Below are 24,251 nucleotides of genomic sequence, written 5' to 3'. Positions count from 1 at the left end.
AGCACCACTCTTCTCTTTTCCTAAACTCCTCCTCCTCAGAGACATGCCTGATGTTGGCTTTGGGGGAAAGACAGCACCTCTTGCTTTCATTTTTAACTGATTATCCAAAATAATTTAAACTACAAGCAATGTTTCTACAAACTCTGGACAATCACCACTTTATATTGTGGCCTTTGAGCTACAACATGAGCCCCAACTCAATATATATGAATTCCAGTGTTATACATACAATCTATCCTAACCCACTCAACAGTCTCAAGATACAAATATTCTATATTAAACAACTATGTAGGACTGCTTTCTTCCATTTGTAAAATATCTCTAAAATTTTAAATATCCTGTCTCAGTGTGATGCTGAAAAACTAGTTCATGCATTTGAACTAGTAGTCTAGGCTGGACTACTGTAATTCTTTATTATCAGGAAGCCCTAAAAACTCCCTGAAAAGCCTTCAGTTAATCCAAAATGCTGCTGCAAGAGTACTGACAGGGACTAGAAAGAGACAGCATACAGTATTTCTCCTACACTGGCTTGTCTCCATTGGCTCATTGTTAATTCCAGAATTGAATTTAAAATTCTGCTTCACACATACAAGGTCTTGAATAATCAGGCTCCGTCCTATCTTTATGACCATATAGTACCATATCAACCCATTGAAGCACTTTGCTCTCAGACTTGTGGGCTTCTTTGTGGTTCCTAGAGTATTTAAAAGTAGAATGTAGTCTTTAGCTTTCAGGCCCCTCTTCTGTGGAACCAGCTTCCAGCTTGGATTCGGGAGACAGACAGTGTCTCTACTTTTAAGATTACTTTCCTTTTTGCTAAAGCATATAGTTAGGGCTGGAACAGGTGACCCTGAATCCTCCCTTAATTATGCTGCAATAGTAGTAGGCTGCTGGTGGACTCCCATGATGCACTGAGTATTTCAAAGTCAAAGCCAACTTTATTGTCATCTCTGCTATATACAGTTCAGTCTACAGAGAGACGAGACGGCTCCAGTTCCATACAGTACAAAAGAACAACAATAAATATAGGAAGAATAAGAAATATATATTTCTTTTTCAGTCACGTTTCTCACTCACTATGTGTTAATAGACCTCTCTGCACTGAGTCATACCCGTTATTAATCTGTCTCTCTTCCACAGCATGTCCTTTGTCCTGACTTCCTTCTATCGCCCCAACGGGGCGCAACAGATGGCCACATCTTCCAGAGCCTGCTTTTTCCTTCCCACGGTCACCAAAGCGCTTGCTCATAGGGGATCACATGATTTTGGGGTTTTTCTCTGTGTGTATTGGAGGGTCTACCTTGAGGCAACTGTTGTAGTCATTTGGTGCTATATAAATAAAATTTGAAATGGATCGATTATCATCAGAGAATATTGTAAACCTTGTCGATAAAGGACAAAACAAACAGATCCTGACCAGATTGTGTTTGCACGGCTGTTTATTGAGACAATATTAAATCTTCTTCTCTGCAATACACAATATGAAATGTATTATTATTTCTTTGTGTGTTACGGGAAACATTATTGTCAAGACTTCAGTTTTAAAGATTCTGACATTTTAGAACAAACAAACAAACACAGGAATTGCATCAGAATTTATTATCAATGTTCCACATCAGTGCTCCCTCGCTTCCACTGAGTTAAGTGACTGCCCCATCCCCCAGCTCTTGAATGCATTTTTTAGACACAAAAACTATTAATTTTGTAACATAAAAGGTATCACTTGCACATTAAAAACAAAGCACATTTATAATGTCATTATCCGCCATTGTCTGTGATTTCCATTATATGTTAATATTGCAATGAGGACATACTGATAAGGCATGGTGAACAAGAACAAAAAAAATGAATAAAACATGATAATGAAGAGGTTAAAAGGGTAACAGAATGTCTTAACGGTATGTAGGCCAAGAGGAGGCAAACCTTTCTATCTTAAACAGAAAAAGGTGTCAGGATATGATGTTAGTAACAAGCAGAGCTAACACTGAAAATATTAAAAACAGTCTCCATTTTTGTGGTTAAACTGAGCTTTGATTATTGAGCAGTGAGTATTCTGTAGCTATTTCATCTCGCAAACGGGTGTTCAGCTGCTCATAAAGTTCAAGTTGTGGCTTTCTTTGCTTCCCCCACAGAATCACTCAGTAAGACTTCTGTCATAATCACACATCAGAGTGACAATGGAACATAACAGAAACATATATAAAATTTTTGGAATTATTATCATTTGTATTTTTATAGAAATACAAATCCACCAAGACACATAGCTGTTTTAACAGCTAGTGCCACATCAGATCAATATTTCAATATTTCAAGATCAATACTGACAACAAAAGCTGGACCAGCTGTCCTTAAATTGAGTAACAGTCAAACAAGTGGAAAAGTGAAGTAGCTATTTTAGAGAGCAGGCACATTTGGGATGTGCAGGTTGCAGCACTGGGGGTTAGTGTGGCCCTTGCATTATCTATTAGAACTTTTCAAACACTGTTGCCTCAATACAGCAGTGTAAGCTTTTATTTCGAAGCAGCACGATAGTGAGACTAGATCAGGGGTGTCAAACATAAGGCCCAGAGGCTGGAATCAGCCCAGCAAAGACTCTAATGTGGTCCGCTGGAAGACTTCAGAAAATGTGCAGTATTTCATTGATTTTAACTGTACTACCATAATTCCTATTCCTATTGATAAAGACTCTAAAAGATTAAAGGACATAAAAGTTTGATTTTCCACAGTTGGCCCCCTTAAACCCTTGTGCAATGACAATAAAGAGCTATTTTTTCTATTCTATTCTACTCTATTATACGGAAACTGAGATGTACAGTTAAAATTGCATTTATTTTTTTTAGATTTTCACTGGTTCGCCCAACTTAAAATCAAATCGTGTGGGACACAATTTAAAACGAGTTTGACATCCCTGGACTAGCGTCAATCTGCAGCATGTCTTCCTTCTCTCACCCCAACCGGTCGCAGCAGATGGCCGCCCCTCCCTGAGCCTGGTTCTGCCGGAGGTTTCTTCCTGTTAAAAGGGAGTTTTTCCTTCCCACTGTCGCCAAAGTGCTTGCTCATAGGGGGTCATATGATTGTTGGGTTTTTCTCTGTATCTATGAAGCGCCTTGAGGCGACTTTTGTTGTGATTTGGCGCTATATAAATAAAATTGAATTGAATTGAATTGAATTGAATGCACCTGAGGACAAAAGCAGGCAACAGCTTGGCACAATGGTGTCTGTGCACCACACTTTTCCTGTATTGCTGTGGTGCATGGCGAGAAGTAGAGTACTGAGCAGCTTGTGCACTCCTAGGGTGGTCTACTGAGCCAGCAGTTGCTCTGGTGGGCGCAGGAACACCACCATTACTGTGATGTTATCACTAGAACCAGCTGTCTTAGCATTACCCACCAACTGTTGGGCGACTCTTGCCCCCACATCATCCTCGGACTGTTCCACTGGAGCAGTTCCTCCTTCTGGTTTACCAGCCAGCTTTAGTGCATCCATAACTAGATGTGGGACTGCTGACGCCTTAACTGCATCAAAGAAACCATCGCATGCCAGAAGAACATAGTCCTCATCACCCTGCAGTTTCATTGTTAGGCTTTCAGCGTCTCCAGACACAAAGGGCTTCTGGTCAAAGTCACCTGAACGAGGGATGGATGAGTGGTTAACAGCTGCAAGTGAATACTGCAGAACCTCAGACTGTTGCAGTCATTGCCTGAAAACTATTTATTAAATCAACAGGCAAACCACGTGTACATAATCACTCACACTGCATTTTATGTATACAAAAACCCTCCCTTTTAGTATATTTTACTGTATATAGTAACCATTTGTACACAACACAAGTTACTCTTGTTTTTTACTTTATTTTTCTTAATTCTCTAATATCTCTGAGTCACTTTTTCATTCCCAATTTCCTAGTGTGGGATTAATAAAGTCTATAAAGACTCCCTGACTCTCAATTAAGACTGCAACAATTTAAGTAACTTCAACACATGCACTGCACACAACATTTGTTTTTACAGATGTTGCATGTAAGGTGAGGATTACTTGTCACCATCTAAGTAGTTTAACATGGAGCTGCAGTCTAGTTCTGTCTACACACATGGTGAAGAACAAAGAGGCAGCCTTTACTGTGATGCAAATAAAAAATGTGTATGTGTAGGGATGGCTATCGAAACCCGGTTCTTGTTGAGAACCAGTTCCCACTGTTTCAATTCCTTGGAATTGTTTGCCATTTTTGCAAACAATTCCCTTATCGATTCCAGTCGCCCCGAATGACGTCACCACGTTGCGGAGCGTCATTTACTAAGCGGCTCAAACACTCAAAAGTTTGGTTATACTTTACGAGAACGGATGACGACAGGGCAACTTGCAATACTTGCAAGTAGATATTTCATTTAAGGGAGGAAACACTACAAATGTGCAAAAGCATTTGCTCACAAAACACGCGATGACCTTAAATGAATGTCGTGTTTTTAATTCCGCTCCGGACTCATGAATCTCAACCCAGCAGCAGCGGTAACGTTTGTACGTCCTCTCCCATTAATGCGGCAGGGAGTGCAAGGATGTGAAACGGAACGGTCTAGCCTTCAGATTTGCGTCACCGCTGTCTCGGTGGAGTTTAATAAACTCAGCAAGGAGCAGACGGCCATCTAAAATATAACAGGACACTGGCGTAAATTCTCGACCGTCTCACACTTCTGTTTAATCAGTTTTCTGTTTGACGTTTATTCAGCTGTGTGAAAATCCCGGAAGAACCCACCAGATAGATTAATAACGTTTTATTTAATCTAATAATTTTGATCTCAGCCAAACCGATTTACTCCGGATCAAATAAAACACCGAAAAAAAGGCAAACAATTACATTTTTAAGTTATCCGAGTGACTTACTGTATATATCATGTTTAACCTGAGTAGCGAAAGAGCGGGGATCTGAAAACGACGAAGCCACAATTCCGCTGCTCTCGCCGGCTCGAGTGACCACTGAACCCCTCCGGCTTGCTATCCAGCGGGTGGCTAACAGACGTCTCCAAAAACGTCGGCGCACTTTTGCAAATATGCGATATCTTGATAAACCAAGCAGATATTTGAAATTTAAACAGCTTCTTTCTCGCCTGAAAATATGTTAAAAGTTTATTTTGTGACCCAGAAAGAGTAATAAGACTAATTTTAAAACTTAGCAGCGGCCGCCATTGTTGGCAGCTGAAATTTGGCTGGGCCGCGCTATAAAGGATATGGTGGGCCACGAAGGACACACCCAACCCATCCTTCAAATTCGGGGAAATGAAGGACGCATTTGTCACCGAGCAGTGTCTAAGCTTGTGGTAAAAGGCTTGCACCCATTTACACCCAGAAGTGTGAGACGGTTGATTTTCGGTAAGTGAATGTGTTTAATTGTAGGCAGGGACATTACTGGATATTCTTGTGTAATTGCTACAGAACAATTTATGTTATACTTTGTTATTGCTACAGAAGAATATTTTATTATTTTACATTTACAATTTTTTTTTTCCTGGTGACCCCGTGACACCCCATTGAAGAGCCATAGGCTGGATCTCTTAAGATCTCACTGTTGGGTTTGTAAGGCCATGTTACTCCTAAATTTCTATCTTGTTCAAAGAGAAGATATAAAACAAAGTTCTAAGCAAATCGACCTTAGTGTTCTCCTTTTTAAAAAAAGAATCGATAAGAGAATTGATAAAGGATCAAATTGTTGAACAGAATCGAAAATGGAATCGGAATTGTGAAAATCTTATCAATACCCATTCCTATGTATGTATCCAGGTGACACATTATTTAAATTCTTCTGCTTGCTGAAGGTTGTTGGCAGCTATCTTGCTTTATTTGGCAGTGATTACTGTAGTCTTTCCATTACAATATAAAGCACCTTAACGCAACTGTTGTGATATGGTGCTATATAAATATTGAACAGTGATACCTGTGGCAAGCAGGGCTGATTCAAATGAGGAGCATCCAGTGGGTCACCTTAAAAAGGCGGTTCATGTTTGAAAATCCTCCAATCTGTCTGAATTACAACCATTCTCAAAAGATTAGTGGACCAAAATTCCTCCACAGAACTGTAAAAGACTCATTGCCAGTTAGGGCAGCCCAACTAGTTACTAGGCTTAGGGGGGGCGATCACTTTTTCACACAGGAACAGGACCATGTAGGTTTGGATTTTTTCCCCCCTTAAGAGTAAACCCTTCATTTAGAAACTGTATTTTGAGTTTAATTGTATTGTCTTTGTCTAGTAATTAAATGTGTTTGATCTATAAGAATTAAATGTTACAAACATACAAAAAAGTAGGAAATGAGGAAGGGGGCAAAAACTTTTTCGCACTACAGTAAACTACTAAAAACATTGCAATTTCTAACACCTAAACCAGTGAACATTTCATCAAGACCTGTATCTCAATCAAAAGAATGATCAGCAGAATACGTGCTTACAACACAAAAATTTCCTTTGTGGGATTAATAAAGTATCTATCCATTATTCTAGCTGTTGCCTTACTATCAATAATACTTATATATATATATATATATATATATATATATATATATATATATATATATATATATATATATATATATATATATATATATATATATATATATATATATATATATATATATTAGGGGTGCAACGATACACAAAATTCACGGTTCGGTTCGATACTTTGGTGTCACGGTTCGATATTTTTTCGATACAAAAAAATGTTCATGCATTTTTAATTTGTCATTTATTAAAATTATAAATATATATTTTAACTCAAAAGTACAGTTTTTAAATTTAACCCTCACCCTTGTGCGTGTTTTTTATTTTGACAGCGAATGCGCACCTGCAGACCACTTATGTGCAGCCCTGGTTATTTAGCTCATCATATTGCAGCCACAGAAATTCTTTTGTCCATGAAACCATAAAGCTGCACTTTCTTTTTGCCTTATAGTCTGATTTGTCATAACTTCTCCGTTTTGTGGTAAGCTTTTCTTTGGCTGTCACTTCTTCACCCTGACCTGTCTTATTTGGCTCAGCAGAACTGAAATGCTTTTACACATGCACTCACAAAAACTCAGCGATTCTCTGCGCGATCAACCTCTCACATGTTTAAGCTTGCTGCGGGAGATTTCACTTGTCATGTTTGCATAGTAAGCTAACGATTAATAAGACGATGTCAGAGGAATTGGTGCACAAATTATCATCACTCACAGATCAGTACTGTCGCTCTCTATACACAGTTCGCACGATTGCAAAGTGAAAGCAAAAAAACAAGCGCAAATTCAAACGCGATTTCAATATGTCACATATTGACAGTGGCTCACCGATGCCAATGACATAATTACCCAGCTACATTTCCGAAAGAATGCAAAAGCATTGACATATATTTTTCCTACAATAGCCCGACGGGCAGGGAAGAGATAGATTTTGGTAGCCCGACTGAAAAAAATCGCTAGCTCCGGGACGTCGGGCTAGCGATATTGCGAGCCCTGTATCTGATTGAGGAATCACTCATCTTTGGAAAAGAGAGTTTATTACAGAGAAATGGCTCTTTCCAAAATAAAAGCTAATACTATCCGCTTCTTCTGGGCTATATTCTCAGCAGCATAAGGAGAATCATGTGCTAACAGCTGTCTAAATGACTCGGCTAAAGTTAGTAGCATGCTTGCTTTTTTTTGTCTGCTTCCACTTGTCTTTGCACTAGGATGATGTCGGCGTAAATGTGCAGTCATATTCGTTGTGTTCCCACTAGTGCTTTCAGGTTAATCTCGTTGAAATGACCTTAACGCCACAACACGGCAAATCTCCGTTAACGAGCTACCGCCGATCGCTCCGTGCATGGGGCTAGACGGCCAACATGTTAACGAGCTAACTGCGCTAACACACTAGTTCACACCAATGTAATTGAGCATTGCATGGCACATCCAACATACTGTTTTTCTTTAGTCCATGACTCGCTTACCTTCAGGGTCATACGTCACAAAATAATTCCAAACGCCAGATCTGAATGAGAGTGGGGGAGGTCCATCTTGCAAGGAGAGCTTAACTTCTGTCTCGCTAGCTTGCCCTGCGCTCTTCCTTCTGACTATGCTGTCTGTGTTGAGCGCTCAGTGGATCTGCGCTCGACAGTGCAGCCTAGGCGGAGTAGTCGAACACAGATTCACTGAGCGCTCAACACAGACAGCATCGTCAGAAGGAAAATTGATAAAATAAATTACAAATGTTGTATTGTTCGATACATATGCGTACCGAACCGAAAGCACTGTATCGAACGGTTCAATATCGATACGAATATCGTTGCACCCCTAATATATATATATATATATATATATATGAATGAAATGGTACATTTTCTAAATATCTAAACACAGATTGCAAATATGAGTTAATGAGATTCACAAATCATTAGATTTCCCTTTTACTTTACAATTTACACACTGTCTCAACTTTTTTTGGAACCAAGTTTGTCGTTTACTTTCAGTTAACATGAGCAACCTCAGTTTATGTAGCAGTGGAGGTCAATTAAGGTCACACTTTGAGAACTACTATATGATACAGCCAGTCAAATCACATCTACAGTGGGGCAAAAAAGTATTTAGTCAGCCATCGATTGTGCAAGTTCCCCCACTTAAAATGATGACAGAGGTCAGTAATTTGCACCAGAGGTACACTTCAACTGTGAGAGACAGAATGTGAAAAAAAAAATCCATGAATTCACATGGTAGGATTTGTAAAGAATTTATTCGTAAATCAGGTGGAAAATAAGTATTTGGTCAATAACAAAAATACAACTCAATACTTTGTAACATAACTTTTGTTGGCAATAACAGACGTCAAACGTTTACTATAGGTCTTTACCAGGTTTGCACACACAGTAGCTGGTATTTTGGCCCATTCCTCCATGCAGATCTTCTTGAGAGCAGTGATGTTTTGGGGCTGTCGCCGAGCAACACGGACTTTCAACTCACGCCACAGATTTTCTATGGGGTTGAGGTCTGGAGACTGGCTAGGCCACTCCAGGACTTTCAAATGCTTCTTACGGAGCCACTCCTTTGTTGCCCGGGCGGTGTGTTTTGGATCATTGTGATGTTGGAAGACCCAGCCTCGTTTCATCTTCAAAGTTCTCACTGATGGAAGGAGGTTTTGGCTCAAAATCTCACGATACATGGCCCCATTCATTCTGTCCTTAACACGGATCAGTCGTCCTGTCCCCTTGGCAGAAAAACAGCCCCATAGCATGATGTTTCCACCCCCATGCTTCACAGTAGGTATGGTGTTCTTGGGATGCAACTCAGTATTCTTCTTCCTCCAAACACGACGAGTTGAGTTTATACCAAAAAGTTCTACTTTGGTTTCATCTGACCACATGACATTCTCCCAATCCTCTGCTGTATCATCCATGTGCTCTCTGGCAAACTTCAGACGGACCTGGACATGCACTGGCTTCAGCAGCGGAACACGTCTGGCACTGCGGGATTTGATTCCCTGCCGTTGTAGTGTGTTACTGATGGTGACCTTTGTTACTTTGGTCCCAGCTCTCTGCAGGTCATTCACCAGGTCCCCCCGTGGGTTCTGGGATCTTTGCTCACCGTTCTCATGATCATTTTGACCCCACGGGAAGAGATCTTGCGTGGAGCCCCAGATTGAGGGAGATTATCAGTGGTCTTGTATGTCTTCCATTTTCTGATGATTGCTCCCACAGTTGATTTTTTCACACCAAGCTGCTTGCTTGGTGCAGGTCTGGTGCAGGTCTACAATACTTTTCCTGGTGTCCTTCGAAAGCTCTTTGGTCTTGGCCATGGCGGAGTTTGGAGTCTGACTGTTTGAGGCTGTGGACAGGTGTCTTTTATACAGATGATGAGTTCAAACGGGTGCCATTCATACAGGTAACGAGTGGGGGACAGAAAACCTTCTTACAGAAGGTCTGTGAGAGCCAGAGATTTTCCTTGTTTGAGGTGACCAAATACTTATTTTCCACCCTAATTTATGAATAAATTCTTTACAAATCCTACCATGTGAATTCAGGGATTTTTTTTTCACATTCTGTCTCTCACAGTTGAAGTGTACCTCTGGTGCAAATTACTGACCTCTGTCATCATTTTAAGTGGGGGAACTTGCACAATCGGTGGCTGGCTAAATACTTTTTTGCCCCACTGTACATTTCTGTGGTTTTGTGAGTTGGGACTGACTTACCTATGGCTCTCGATACAGCATATGTGCCATTAACACGCCAGCAACCCATGAAAGTAATGCAGCCTCCAAGATCCTCAATTCTCTGTTTCTCATCCTGGACAGTTTAACACATCAGAGAAGGAGTTTAGCTTCTGGTTTCCTTCTCACCATTATGTGTGAGTATGTAAAAATAAGTGCATGAGTAATTTAACTTCACATGAAGTAACTGCATTTGTTAGTAATAGTTAAAAAAAACACATGCGCGTACACACACACACACACACACACACACACACACACACACACACACACACACACACAGTGTGTGTGTGTGTGTGTGTGTGTGTGTGTGTGTGTGTGTGTGTGTGTGTGTGTGTGTGTGTGTACACGCGCATGTGTTTTTTTGAGCTCTGAGGAATGTTTGATCCATATCACGCAATAAACTTTCCAAATATTTTATCTGCATTCCCATTTTGGAATACAACATAGTATGAAATTTGAGGCAGCAGAGGTTGTGTGTTTGTATGTGGGATTCTTACCTCTCTCTCTGGTTTATGTGGGTCCATGAGTCTAACAACATGCCCATCTCTGACCAGTATTGCCTGAGAGTCTCCCAGCCAAGCAACAGTCAGCTCTTGATCCTGGATCAGTACTGCCACTCCTGTGCTGCCACTCCGGAGACGCTGCAGCACACACAGGTGTAATTTAAAGACAAAAGACAGAGCAAGACAGCACACCAAGTTGAGTACTATAGCATGTAAATGTCAGCAGAAAACATTGTGCTCAAGATGCTGCACTGCTGATTTCTCAGTACCTCTCTCTTGGCCTTGTTTCTGAACATGTCATCTGTGCGTTTGAAGGCTGTTTTAAAGGCTGTGGTTGCATCACTCTGCAGCATCTCCTGTTTACTTAGAACAACATGGAGGTGAGTGGAAGCGTAGGTTGCTGCATCCACCCCTCCATGGCCATCAAACACAGCATAGTAAGCACGATCTACATCATCCTGGACCATACGGGAGGGAAAGAAAGACACAGTCATAAATAAATGTCACAGAATGCAGTTTTGTGAAAAACTAAGTGTACCCCATGATTCAGTGGCTTGTAGGACCACCTACAATACACACCCTCTGAAGTGTGGGCTGACAGATGCCCCCCATAGGCAGCAGTGATCCCAGGATGCAGCCTACCAATCCCCAGATCTAGCCAACCCCTCAGATGGGACTCTAAAATACTTTGGTATGCAGAGGAGCTCATGGTGAAGTTGGTGACTGCAAGATATGCTGCACAACAAATCTAAATCACCTCTCCACCACCGTGCAGCATCTGTGTATGCTTGGCTTTCTTCAAATATGGCTTTTATAGAGGATCAGCACCTCACTGCTGCTTACTTTATTTCTATACAAGCAGTAAGGGTACACTTAGTTTTAACAGGACTTTATGCGGTCCTGTGAAAACTTTTTTTTTTTCATGACAGTATGTTTGATAATTAGTTGGGATTGTAATTTCAGTTTTTATTTTTGTGTCTGTGATATTTTTCATACCTGAATTCCAAAGAGCTGGTTGAACTCGGCTAAAGCCAAATGTTTGTCCTCCATTTTTCTCCGGGTGTTTTTGATGGCATGAATGGAGCACTGGAGGTTGCGAGAGGGACAAAGAGCCACCTTGGGGAAGTTTCTGTGCCACGCCAGTGCTACATCTATCAGTTTATTCAGGAAGGTGCGTTGGACTGCCTCTGATTGAAATACTGACAATAAATTACAATACAAGTAAGAAACCTGTTATATTTCTGGTTTTTTTTTTTCAATAACATCATGGACAAAGGCATTTTATTCCTTGAATTAATATGTACAATGGAAGTCAAACTACTTCCAGGTGGCACGGTGGTTAGCACTGTTGCCGCACAGCTAGAAGCTCCTGAGTTCAATTTCACCATCAGGCTGGGGTCTTTCTGTGATCTTTCTTCCTCCCACCATCCAAAGACATGCAGTTTGTGAGGATAGGTTAATTGGTTAAGCCAAATTGCCCTGTGTTAGTGTTAGCCCTGTGACAGACTGGCAACCTGTCCAGGGTGTACCCCGCCTCTCGCCCTATGACAGTTGGGATAGGCTCCAGCACCCCCCACGACCCTGAAAAGTATAAGTGGAAGCGAATGGATGGAAGTCAAAATACTACTTTTCAGTGCAGTGCAATGCAATATTTCCAACCACTATGCAAATGTACACCAGTTCCTTATAGAGGAGAGGTCTACTCATAGTTTCAATTTTAGTTTTTTACTTGTTTAAAAACTTTAGAAACTGAAATTATAATTGTTTGTGTTAAAACGGACCCTTTCACACACATGTGGCATCATCGAGGCTGAGGCTGTGCCCAAGTTGGCTGTGTGGCAGCAGACAGGGTGATATGTATTGGATAAATTATCATCTCCCCTTTTGCAGCCTCAAATTGCACTGTAAAAGATAAATTATAGTCTGCGAACATGCCAATAAGACCTGAGATGTGAAGACAAGTGTGAATGTGATCTGTGTTAGTACCGCTAATGATATTTGGTAATGATAAGTTGGTATCAAGTTACTTGGAGAGTGTATATCAGATATATGATCCTGGACAGACAACTTCCAAACACAAGATTATTTCATTCTGTCTGCTTGAATTGAATTGGCATCTTTCAGTATAATGCAATATATTCAAAGCACCACAAACATACAGACTGCTTTGTCATCTGCCTTCTCTTCTTGGTCACCTTCAGGTTCCTCAGGGCACTGGTAAGGTAAAAGGTCAGTCTGCAGCAGCTGGGAATATGCTGCCTGGCAAAGGAGGGCACCGAGTCTTGGAGAAGCACCCCTGAACAAACACAGAGATAAATACATGTTGTGTAATCTCTTGAAATTTGAGTCATTTTTCTAACTGCAGTTACAAAGTGTTGCACCAAAGTCCAAATTGTGGACAGAAAAAAGAAAAGATAATTTTTGGGCAGTAACCTGTAAATGCACTTCTTTTCCTCTACAGAATTGCATTTCTCTGGCAGCAAAGATTGTGTTTAGGAAAAAGGAAGTGGCATGAACAATTTTGTTTCTGCAGACAGGAAATGAAACCTTCCTGACAGGGAATACATCTGTAGAAAATGTGAGCAGAACAGAAAGCCAGTCACAGTTTTTAAGTGTTACTTTTTCCTGCTCAAAGTTTAAAAGTGTTTGAAAGTCTTTTACCAGCCTCTTCTCATTGCAGAAAGATTGACTGCAGATTATTGATTTCTAGAAGCCCAGACTTCTTACTAGGGATGGGTATTTATACGATTTTTACGATTCCGATTCCATTTTTGATTCTGTTTAACGATTCGATTCTTTATCAATTCTCTTATCGATTCTTTTTTTCTTTTTTTTTTAAAAAGGAGAACACTAAGGTTGATTAGCTTAGAACTTTGTTTTATATCTTCTCTTTGAACAAGACAGAAATTTAGGAGTAACATGGCCTTACAAACCCAACAGTGAGATCTTAAGAGATCCAGCCTATGGCTCTTCAATGGGGTGTCACGGGGTCACCAGGAAAAAAAAAATTGTAAATGTAAAATAATAAAATATTCTTCTGTAGCAATAACAAAATATAACATAAATTGTTCTGTAGCAATTACACAAGAATATCCAGTAATGTCCCTGCCTACAATTAAACACATTCACTTACCGAAAATCGACCGTCTCACACTTCTGGGTGCAAATGGGTGCAAGCCTTTTACCACAAACTTAGACACTGCTCGGTGATAGGGCTGGGCGATATATCGAGTTTTTTAAAAATATCGATATATTTTTATATGAGATATAAGATGTGACCATATCCTTTATATCGATATAGCCTATGTTACGTTATAATTATAGTTGTGGAGCCACAAGTTCTCTTTCGTCCACTTTTGTCTCTACGCAACGTTACTCGGCCTCGCCTCTCCTTCACTAAACACAGCTCCCCCTCCACCCCCATCGCTTCACCTGCAGGCAGCAACAAGATGGACACGGCAAATCTCCGTTAACGAGTTACTGCGCATCGCCCCGTGCGTGGGGCTGGACGGCGTCAACGTGTTAACGAGCTAACCACGCTAACGAGCTAACCGCGCTAACGCCATGCACAGCCTAAAATCCTTTCATTTTCTCAAAAGTTGACAGCGCGCCTTATGTATGAATTCTGGTTGTGCTTGATGACCGCAAACCGATTTCATGTGGAACACGGCGCTCAGCAATCTGTCAAAAAATGTTTTAGTACGACTTTGGTAAGCTACGGAGCTGCACCGCTTGATGGATTGTCGGAGCATTACGGCTACCGTAGTCCGGAGGCTGGCGGAGTGATACGTACTGTGCTTCAACGTAATATTACCGTATTGTGTGTGTATAAGGACCATAAATGGCACCTGTTAAGAGACACGGTTACAAAGAGGGTTTCAAACTCCAGGCTGTCAGTCACATAGTAGAAGTTGGGAACAGAGCAGTTGTGAAATCTGTCTTTGTTATTATGCTCAGCGTCTGTTAGTTTACATTTTGACTGCACAATTGTGAGCTCTTTGTTATGCACAAAAACAACAAAGTTTTCTTTTATTTATGGATCATTATTATTTAATAAATGCTCATAATTTATTTTTGAGTAGTTTTTTTCATGTACATCTATGCTGTATGTTAATAAAAGTTAATAAAATATCGAGATATATCTTATATCGCCATCCAGCTAAAAAATATCGAGATATGAATTTTGGGTCATATCGCCCAGCCCTACTCGTTGACATTCGTATATCCTGGCCTGAAAGAAGACACTAACGGGAGACTGCAGCGAGAACTGCCAGCATCTGAGCCAACCAATTCGTCGACTCCTTCAAATGCGGCCGACAAATGCGTCCTTCATTTCCACGAATTTGAAGGATGGGTCGGGTGTGTCCTTCGTGGCCCACCATATCCCAGAATTCATAGCGCGGCCCAGCCAAATTTCAGCTGCCAGCAATGGCGGCCGCTGCTAAGTTTTAAAATTAGTCTTATTACTCTTTCTGGGTCACAAAATAAACTTTTAACATATTTTCAGGCGAGAAAGAAGCTGTTTAAATTTCAAATATCTGCTTGGTTTATCAAGACATCGCATATTTGCAAAAGTGCGCCGACGTTTTTGGAGACGTCTGTTAGCCACCCGCTGGATAGCAAGCCGGAGGGGTTCAGTGGTCACTCGAGCCGGCGAAAGCAGCGGAATTGCGGCTTTGTCGTTTTCAGATCCCCGCTCTTTCGCTACTCAGGTTAAACATGATATATACAGTAAGTCACTCGGATAACTTAAAAATGTAATTGTTTGCCTTTTTTCTGTGTTTTATTTGATCCGGAGTAAATCGGTTTGGCTGAGATCAAAGTTATTAGATTTAATAAAACGTTATTAATCTATCTGGTGGGTTCCTCCGGGATTTTCACACAGCTGAATAAACGTCAAACAGAAAACTGATTAAACAGAAGTGTGAGACGGTCGAGAATTTACGCCAGTGTCCTGTTATATTTTAGATAGCAAGGAGCAGACGGCCGAGTTTATTAAACTCCACCGAGACAGCGGTGACGCAAATCTGAAGGCTAGACCGTTCCGTTTCACAGCCTCGCACTTCCAGCCTTCTCGGTCTTCAAAGGACCCAGCCCACGTAGACTGCGAAGGCCAGGTCCTCCGAAGGATGCAGCCGACGTTTTGGAACACAGCTTCTGTCTGTCTCTCTCATCATGGTCACCTAAATGCAGCGCACAGTAATGGCAGGTTTTGTAATAAGGCAGATCGCGCTAACATAATATGCACTGTTAGTTAATTATTTACCTGCCGCATTAACGGGAGTGGATGTACAAACGTTACCGCTGTTTCTGGGTTGAGATTCATGAATCCAGAGCGGAATTAAAAACACGACATTCATTTAAGGTCATCGCGTGTTTTGTGAGCAAATGCTTTTGCATATTCGTAGTGTTTCCTCCCTTAAATGAAATATCTACTTGCAAGTATTGCAAGTTGCCCTGTCGTCATCCGTTCTCGTAAAGTATAACCAAACTTTTGAGTGTTTGAGCCGCTTAGTAAATGACGCTCCGCAACATGGTGACGTCATTCGGGGCGACTGGAATCGATAAGGGAATTGTTTGCAAAAATGGCAAACAATTCCAAGGAATTGAAACAGTGGGAACCGGGTTTCGATTCCCATCCCTACTTCTTACCTAACAAAATGTTAACAAAAATGTTAGATGCAATCTCTCTAATCTGCAAATAAAATTTCTATTAAAAGTACAATACTGAACTAAACACTGTAGGATTAATGGTTACTTTGCCTCTTTCCCTTGTTATGCGTATATAAAGAGACGACCGTGGCTCAGGGGGTTGGGAAGGTCGCCGGTTCAATCCCCGGGCTCTCTGTCCTGGTCATTGTGTCCTTGGGCAAGACACTTTACCATACCGCCTACTGGTGTTGGCCAGAGGGGCCGATGGCGCGATATGGCAGCCTCGCTTCTGTCAGTCTGCCAAAGGGCAGCTGTAGCTACAACTGTAGCTTGCCTCCACCAGTGTGTGAATGTGACAGTGAATGAATAGCGCTTTGGGTGCGTTGAAAAGCGCTATATAAATGCAATTCATTATTAGTATACAACAATAACCAGCATTCGACTGACATTTACAGTTTGTATAAAACAAGAATAAATAAGTTTTACTTCATGTCTGCTTGTGTATCACCATACACTAAAAATCATTACATTTAAAAAAATGGAATATGTAAAATAATCCACAGTATAATCCTTTGTATTTATAATATTAATTAAGGCCCTTTACTAACTAAATGGTGTGTGTCTTAGATAGCCACAATCATTTTCTCTTATTGGTCCACAGAAAAATAAATTTGTTCATCGTTACAACCTTCTATTCAGTTTGTCTCCTTCCCAGTCATACCTGTTTGCCAATAGCCTCAGGCCCAGCTCCAGGCTCTCTCCATGCAACTCCTCCATTGTGAATTTACGACTAAGAGGGCTAACAGGAAGTGAAGCGCCTTCCTCCAGAGCAGCTGGAAACTCCTCCAAAAATGCCTTCAAAAAGCACAGAGCCTCCTCCTGCTCCATCCCGCTGACTCTGGCTGGAGTGAACTCTTCGGTAAACAGGAGGTCAGGGCTCACAGGTCACTTCACAGTGGACAATTGAAGGGCACAAATTGAAACAAATTAATCAGTATAATTACATTACCATTTTCATCTAAAACTGTTTTTTTGTCATACAAGTTCAGAAAACTAATATAGGAGGTGCTTACTGTGTCACAAGATGCTTGTCTGAGAGTAAAATTAAAAGCAAAAAAAAACGTAAAATACCCAAATTCCCCCGAATCTTATATTTTAATTGAAAGTACTAATGTAATGATACAAGTGTTGTTATAAGCTACAGGACTAATAGGATTGCCACATCTTGTAATTTGTACAGATTTATTGGTCGAGGATGTACTGCAGTCATCTGTGTGCATTTTGTGCATGATATGATGCTCCCCTGAGACAATATAATTCGAAGGTATAGCATACAGTTTCATTGGTAGGGATATGATACCCACCTCTAAGTATATAGGTATCAGTGAAGCCAGATAATACACACACTGACTACCGAAATGTCTTAAAGACAAAGACCTGGATGACCTCTAATTTCTTGTTCTAAATCGGATAAAACTGAGGTCCTTGTATTTGGCCCTAAATAGCTTAGAAATATGGTATCTTACCAGATTCTTAAGCTGGTTACCTCTGGTAACATTGTGTGGAATCTCTGACTTATTTCTGACCAGGATATATCCTTCAATACACATATTAAACAAATATATCGGACTGCTTTTTCCCCATTGTACTCTAAATATCTCTAAAGTTTGAAACATTCAGTCTCAGAGTTATGTTCAATAACTAATTCAAACATTTATTACTTCTAGGCTGGACTATTGTAATTCATTATTATCAGTATGTCCTAAAAACTCCCTGAAAAGCCTTTATTTAATACAAAATGCTGCATGAAGAGTACTGACAGGGAGTAGAAAAAGAGCATATTTCTTCCATGCTGGTGTCTTTTCATTAGCTCCCTGTTTAAAAATTCAGAATCAACTTTAAAATTCTTCACCTCATATCCAAGGTCTTGAATAATCAGACCCAGTCTTATCTTAATGACCTCATAGTATTCTATGATCCCAATACAGCATGCGACTCTCAGACTGCTGGTTTACTTGTGGTTCCTAGGATATTTAAAAGTAGAGTGGGAGGCAAACCTTCAGCTTTTCAGGCCCCTATTTTAGGGAACTAGCTCCCAATTCTAATTCAGGAGGGAGACACCCTTTCTAATTTTAATATTAATTAATATATTATGATAAATGGTAGAGCAGGGTGATATGACCAAAAATATTTATCATGATATATATTTGAAAATTTGCAATAACAATATAACTGACGATATAATTGACACTAGACAAAACACTTTACAACTTTATTAGTGCAAAAAACATCAATGTATTTTCACTTAAACAAGCAGTAGTTTTTATGTGCATTAAAGTTATATAAAAACTTAACAGTGCAAATGCAAATTCCTTGCTGACAGTTTAACCAAAAGGCATTTCCAGTGAAAACTGGCCGACATATAATAATAATAATAATAATAATAATAATAATAATAATAATAACTGGTGAAGGCAAGCTACAGTTGCAGCCACAGCTGCCCTGGGGCAGACTGACAGAAGCGAGGCTGCCATATCGCGCCATCGGCCCCTCTGGCCAACACCAGTAGGCGGTAGGGTAAAGTGTCTTGCCCAAGGACACAACGACCAGGACAGAGAGCCCGGGGATCGAACCGGCGACCTTCCGGTTACAGATGCGCTTCCCAACCCCCAGCACCACGGTCGCCTAAATCCTCAGCATAACCATATATAATATCCACAAAACTTAAAAAGAGGTTATACACACACACAATACGGTAATATTATGCTGAAACCCAGTACGAATCACTCCGCGAGGCTTCTGCTTACGATAGCCGTAATGCTCCGACAATTCATCAAGCGGTGCGGATTTGTAGCTTAGCAAAGTCGTACTAAAACATTTGACAGATTTTCGAGCGCCGTACACATAAAATCGTTTTGAGGTCAGTAAACACAACCAGAATTCATACATAAGGTACACGGGTTTATAAGGGGCACTGTTGATTTTCAGAAAAATCAAAAAGATTGATTTTAAGTGAGCTGTATTTTCCAAAAAAAAAACAAAAAAAAAAACACGGTAATAACGATGGCCCGCTAGCATGCTCTACCAAAAATAGTGCTTTGTTGTGTATCTGATGGACAAAAGCTAAACCAGTTCCACACCAATGAAGTTGCAGCATTTTTACAAACCAATTATGGTTCATCCATTTCATTCAACGATCCGCTTTCGCCCTACTCATTCTCCGTCACCGCCATGCTTTTACAGCTATGTGCATATGAAAACAAAGGCACTACGCATGTGCATCCATATTCTATCGCGATATTTCATTTTCTTATCATTGCCGAACATTATATCGGTATTACGATATGATATGGTCCAGCCCTAGTAAATGGACTGGTTCATATATAGCGTTTTTCTACTCTGAGCATTCAAAGCGCTTGTAAATTCACCCATTCGCACAAGCACTTTTTTCCTATCCTTTTCTAAGTACTTCCTATCTAACAGTCAGATAGGACTCAGATGCCAGCAAGGTGGAGGTGGAGTACTGGTTTGGGCTGGTATCATCAAAGATGAGCTTGTGGGGCCTTTTCGGGTTGAGGATGGAGTCAAGCTCAACTCCCAGTCCTACTGCCAGTTTCTGGAAGACACCTTCTTCAAGCAGTGGTACAGGAAGAAGTCTGCATCCTTCAAGAAAAACATGATTTTCATGCAGGACAATGCTCCATCACACGCGTCCAAGTACTCCACAGCGTGGCTGGCAAGAAAGGGTATAAAAGAAGAAAAACTAATGACATGGCCACCTTGTTCACCTGATCTGAACCCCATTGAGAACCTGTGGTCCATCATCAAATGTGAGATTTACAAGGAGGGAAAACAGTACACCTCTCTGAACAGTGTCTGGGAGGCTGTGGTTGCTGCTGCACGCAATGTTGATGGTGATCAGATCAAAACACTGTCAGAATCCATGGATGGCAGGCTTTTGAGTGTCCTTGCAAAGAAAGGTGGCTATATTGGTCGCTGATTTGTTTTTGTTTTGTTTTTGAATGTCAGAAATGTATATTTGTGAATAGAGCAGGGCGATATGGCCAAGAATATTTATCACGATATATATTTGAAAATTTGCGATAATGATATAACCGACGATATAATTGATGCGAGACAAAATACAACTCCACAACATTACTAGCGCAAAAAGACAACCTTCCATTTATTTTCACTTAAACAAGAAGCTGGTTTTTATGTACATTAAAGCTTTATAAAAATGTAACAGTGCAAATGCAAATTCCTTGCTGCAAGTTTAACCAAAAGGCATTTCCAGTAGAAATGGGCTGACATATCCTGAGCATAACCATGTATAATATCCACTGAAGTTAAAAATAGGTGCTTTGCAACATTAAACTGCAGTGTGCAGTATGCATTTTTCGGACCGTAAGGTGCACGGGATTATAAGGCACATTAAGCGAAACAAAGCAGTCAGATAAATCAAACTTTATTAAACTCATTCTTCTTGCTTCCTCCACTTCTGTACCATTGTTTCATTAATGTTGAATTCTCTGGCAGCTGCTCTATTCCCATGTTGTTGCAGTATATTAATGACTAACCTCGTATTGTGGATGGATTATCTCAGTTGTTCTCCTGACTGAAGTTTGGTCCGTTTACAGCATCCTGCCATGCGATTGCATTTGTCTCTAACCATGAAGAACCTTCACGTTAACTTTTATAAGTGGAAAAGTGTTAGTGTTCGTCCTCCAGCTTCACTGTTTATGTTATGCTAACATAGCTGTGTCGCTAGCGATCACGTAGCACATCATTATATACTAGCTAGCCCAACTTCAGTAACCCTACAAACGTCACTGCTGTTTAGTTTCCTGTCTTCATTTATGTTGGAAGTGATAGCAGAGCTGTACGTTTGATTTTTTGCAGAAATCTCTCAGTCAGAACATGCAATATCATGCTTAGGTAACTAGCGAAACTAGCGAGCTAACTTCCGCTAGCTTCCTGCTAACTTCTAACTCAGTTAAATGTAATAACTTTTGTTTTCATGGATGCCTGGAAGTTAAACTTTATAGTTACACCTGGTAAAGCAGCAATGCTGATCGTTTTATTAAAGATGAAAGAATTTAGACAGTTTTTAACTCTAAGTGACGCTGCAGTGTTGTTTGACCTGAAGTATACGGAGTTTAGGACCCAGATTACTCCCAGATTTAAGAGCATCTTAGTCCGACAAATATGACAATAACAACGGCCGCTTGCATGTTCTGCAAAAAAAATGTGCTTTGTCGTGTATCTGACAGACAAACACCAAACCAGTTCCACATCACGGAAGTTGCACCATTTTTACAAACCAATTCTGGTTCATCTGTTTCACTCAACAATCGTCCATGTGCGTATGAAAACAAAGGCACTGCGCATGCGCGTTTTACTCCCATTCTATCGCGATATTTCATTTTCCTATCATTGCCTAACATTATACCGGTATTACCGTGAACGGTATAATATGGCCCAGCCCTATTTGTGAATGTGGAGATGTTATATTGGTTTCACTGGTAATAATAAATAATTGAAATGGGTATATATTTGTTTTTTGTTCATTTGCCTAATAATTATGCACAGTAATAGTCACCTGCACACACAGATATCCCCCTAAAATAGCTAAAACTAAAAACAAACTAAAAGCTACTTCCAAAAACATTCAGCTTTGATATTAATGGGTTTTTTGGGTTCATTGAGAACACGGTTGTTGTTCAATAATAAAATTATTCCTCAAAAATACAACTTGCCTAATAATTCTGCACTCCCTGTATATGTGACAAGAGCGGAGTTCTTGTAATGGTCACTTGGGGCTTGCTCCAAAACTTTTTCAGTCCCACGGACTGTCCAGCTTTACATGTTTATTGCCTGGTACAATAATGTGTCCAACTTGGACAGCTTCTCTCCCCAACTGTATGGTGGGAGACTTAAATTTTATGTTCTTATAATTCATTTATTTGGATATTGGCATTTGGGGGTGTAGACAGAAAACTGTCATTCCTGTTTTCTTCTTCTGACCCGTCTCCGTAAAGCTTAGGCTGTGTGGGAAAATTCCAGCATACCAGCAGTTTCTGAAATAGTGGGACTAACTTGTGTGGCACCAACAACCATGCCCCTTTTCTAATGCTCCGTTTGAACCCGAGGAGGTCAACTTGACCATGGCTACATGTTGCTGCCATAACTGCTGGTTAGATATTTACATGCCTATCTAATAAAGTGGTAAGAGAGTGTATATGGATTTTTACAGGAAATATTCGTACAGTTCGATTCATAATTTGTTGGGCATATAGAACGTTTTTGTACAGCATCGCAGTGGACTTGAAATCAGCAATAATCAATTTATGAAATGTAACGCTCTAAACCAGGCCCCAGGGACTTCATTATTACAGGATATTTTTAAAAATAAAAATAAAATGTTTTTTTTAATGCGCCAGCTTGTTGTCATGTAAGTTACATGTTGGCCAATATGTCTGAACATTTCTTGAAAGAAGCGCAGAGAAGCACTTGAAAAGGGCTCGCAAACTCCCCACACTTTGAGTTAAACGCAAAGAAAAAAGCAACCGTGCTGCATTGGTTGTACACCAGGACTCATACCTGAAAACTGGAGCCTAACGATCAGCTTTCCCGTTTCTTTTCTTTGCAGTGCGTTACATGAATGTTGAGGGTTTGGTGCTTTGTATGCAGTACACATTATAGTGCTGCCCACAATTACACCTCGAGTCCTGAGTCACTCACTCAAGTGAGTGAGTGACTCAGCGACCATGTTTCATCGACATGATCGCTACCAGAATACATGCTTATTTTACAGCCAAGCAGACAGTGGTTAACTTGGTCTTACCGTCCGCTGACTTGGTGCAGTCCCTTGTTTTAGTACGCGTCTTCACACCTCCTGAAGTCCTACTGACTAAACACGCCCTTCGGCGAGACAAAGACTAAAGGGATTTACTGATAACACAAACATGCACCGCGTATGGTAATACACAATCCCAGTTCACTATTAACAGTGTTTACAGATCTGCGCAACGATCCACGCCCAATTGAACCGGCAGTTTCCTGTACGCCATCATCGTCATCACCATTGTTATAAGACCCTTCTTCGCCTATCTTTTTATGGCGGGTAGCAAACAACTTTAGGTGTTATACCACCACCCTCTGGACTGGAGATCTCCCATCATGCCTTGGGACATGTGCTGCTGTTTAGATGTTCTTGTTCTATTGTTTATGGTTACGTTACTTTTAACTGTTATCTTGAATGTTGTGTTTACGCCGTGGTGCAGCGTCACTGACAGTTGTTGTTTTGTAGCGAGAGTGCTGTACCATGAGTGACTTCTGTTGTGCTGTTGTTGAACTTTGAGGCACATTGTAGCACAGCAAGTGTTTTAATAAGGTGCGCTCCCTATCAGCTTGGGGTTAAATAACAAGCTCAATCTTTCTCTGTGAGCTTCTTTGTTAAGATTTCTCTGAATTTCACAATATAAAACATTGCACGGACACGCTTTGCTAATTATATATTTTGAAAAAGAAATGTAGAGGTAGGAATTGCAATTAATATAAATAACATGACGCTAAGCATCGGCCAATGAATGTGAACTAACAACAAGGTCACGGGTAACGCTGCGACCATAGGAAAAAAACCCTAATATGAAGGTATTTTACTGTGCATTTTACAGTAATGTTCTGTTCTTCTAGAATATCATTAAAGTTACGTAAATAGACTTTGACTTCACATTTTGAATGTAAATTAACGTTAAATCACTGTAATGTAATACAACATAATTGTCTTGATTATTAAATGTATCTGTCTGTACATATGCATATTTAGATTGTTAAAATACATTCACAAATGTATCATGATCTCACAAATATCTGTCCTTTATTTGAAAGATCGA

General features: G+C 40.3%; 1 protein-coding gene across 2 annotated transcripts; it reads right to left on the bottom strand.

The window, feature by feature from the left end:
* Positions 1 to 1,421: 1,421 nt before the first annotated feature.
* Positions 1,422 to 23,465, bottom strand: ppm1f (protein phosphatase, Mg2+/Mn2+ dependent, 1F). 2 transcript variants are annotated; one of them, XM_082554877.1, is made up of 8 exons: positions 23,201 to 23,465; positions 17,075 to 17,301; positions 12,897 to 12,997; positions 11,698 to 11,900; positions 10,971 to 11,159; positions 10,696 to 10,839; positions 10,178 to 10,271; positions 1,422 to 3,626 (listed from the first exon to the last, which is right to left on the bottom strand). In XM_082554877.1, exons 2-8 carry the CDS (start codon positions 17,239 to 17,241, stop codon positions 3,301 to 3,303), a joined length of 1,224 nt encoding a protein of 407 aa, XP_082411003.1. In that variant the 5' UTR covers positions 17,242 to 17,301; positions 23,201 to 23,465; the 3' UTR covers positions 1,422 to 3,300. The 2 variants fall into 2 exon arrangements, with proteins under 2 accessions (XP_082411003.1, XP_082411002.1); XM_082554876.1 differs by having other exon boundaries at positions 12,861 to 12,997; positions 23,201 to 23,464.
* Positions 23,466 to 24,251: the final 786 nt, after the last annotated feature.

Source organism: Aulonocara stuartgranti, assembly GCF_965226115.1.
Source record: "Aulonocara stuartgranti genome assembly, chromosome: 12".
Taxonomy (NCBI): Eukaryota; Metazoa; Chordata; class Actinopteri; order Cichliformes; family Cichlidae; genus Aulonocara; species Aulonocara stuartgranti.
Note: the sequence above shows the minus strand (reverse complement) of the source record. Positions and strands in the feature narration are given on the sequence as shown.